The sequence below is a fragment of the Propithecus coquereli genome, unplaced genomic scaffold (genome assembly GCF_000956105.1).
Source record: "Propithecus coquereli isolate 6110/MARCELLA unplaced genomic scaffold, Pcoq_1.0 Scaffold270, whole genome shotgun sequence".
NCBI classification, from domain to species: domain Eukaryota; kingdom Metazoa; phylum Chordata; class Mammalia; order Primates; family Indriidae; genus Propithecus; species Propithecus coquereli.
This window is the reverse complement of record NW_012148286.1, coordinates 2,034,500-2,035,769: the sequence shown is the minus strand read 5'-3', so window position 1 is coordinate 2,035,769 and position 1,270 is coordinate 2,034,500. Positions and strand designations below refer to the sequence as shown.

Below are 1,270 nucleotides of genomic sequence, written 5' to 3'. Positions count from 1 at the left end.
GAGCCCCATTAGTGTCGTATTCTGCATCTGCTTTTACTTCAGAATCCTTGTCACTGTCACTGTCGATGACGATCACAACTGGGGACTGCGAAGTACTGTCTCCATGGTGTTTCTTCTGTTTCTTTTCGTGATGTATGGTGGTATCAGTAGCTTGTCCTTCATAAACTATCTCTGCACTCGGGCTCCGGGCCCTTTTTCTCCTCTTGCGTTTCGTCTCTGCGTCTGACGATAGGCTGTCTGAAAAGCTGTCACTCTCGTTTTTGTAGTTTTCATCCAATTCTGAGGAAGACTTTTGGTAATGACTCTCCTTTACAGCAGATGAAAATTCATGACATGCTTGAGACACTTCATTAGTACCCTCCAAATGCCGTGTTTTGTATTTTCGTTTCCCTCCAGATTTTTCATTTTCCACCTGCCCGGGCGCTGTAGATGAAGTTGTTGACCTGTTACTAGACAGGTTCCTTTCATCGTAGTCATATTTTCTTTGTCTGGGATTGGTTTTCTCCCTGGTATTTTTTCTTACAGAGAAGGACTGAATTCCAGATTCTGGACTTGAAGATTGGCTGGAATAATGAGCACTGGACAGAGTGCTGCTCCCATAAGATGATTCATAGTCATCCCTGTCCCACGTATAGCTGCTTCCATCATCATTTCTGAAATGATAACGATCTCCACTTCTGCTCCGTGACCTCCTTCTGCCGCAGTCACTACTACGACCTCGTGATCTGTTTGTGCTTTCACTACTTAGACATAGAGTTTGGCTGCTGCTGGACAATGTGATATCTCTAGCTCTGGATCTCTTTTTGTCTCTTCTCCCTCTAGGGCTACTTTGCCTACTTCGCCTGCTTCTGAATCTTTTGGTTTTCATTCTTTTCTTCCCAGGATGCTTTCTAGGATTGTTATCAGAGTCACTTGTACTCTGGGACTTTGAACGTGAACTTCTTGATCTTCCCCTTTTCCGATAACTATGCCCATTTGGAGAATATGCTCTGTCTGTGCCCAGAGATGAGCTCAAGACTCTAGCCGATGACGATGTACATGGTTCCTCTTCCTGCTTTGATGAATCAGGATGACCTTCATTTATTTCCTCCTCGGTTGCAAGGAGAGAGAGCGGAGATGAATATCTACAAAGATGACTGTCACCAGAACTGGAAGGTTGGTCTTGTTCCCGGGTCTCCGCTGTCTCCGTTTCCTCCTGACCACTTAAGTCCTCAGAATCGGAAGACAGTTCAACAAGTTCTGGGATCCTCTCAGCTTGTGGTTTAACAAA

The 1,270-nt window shown here is 45.0% G+C and overlaps 1 protein-coding gene across 1 annotated transcript in view; it reads right to left on the bottom strand.

Moving 5' to 3' along the window:
* LOC105813185 (E3 ubiquitin-protein ligase Topors-like) overlaps nucleotides 1–1,270 on the bottom strand; it is a 55,044-nt gene that overhangs the window by 39,764 nt on the left and 14,010 nt on the right. Inside the window, 1 exon segment of the mRNA XM_012647827.1 lies at nucleotides 5–1,249. Coding sequence (XP_012503281.1) covers nucleotides 5–1,249 — 1,245 coding nt within the window.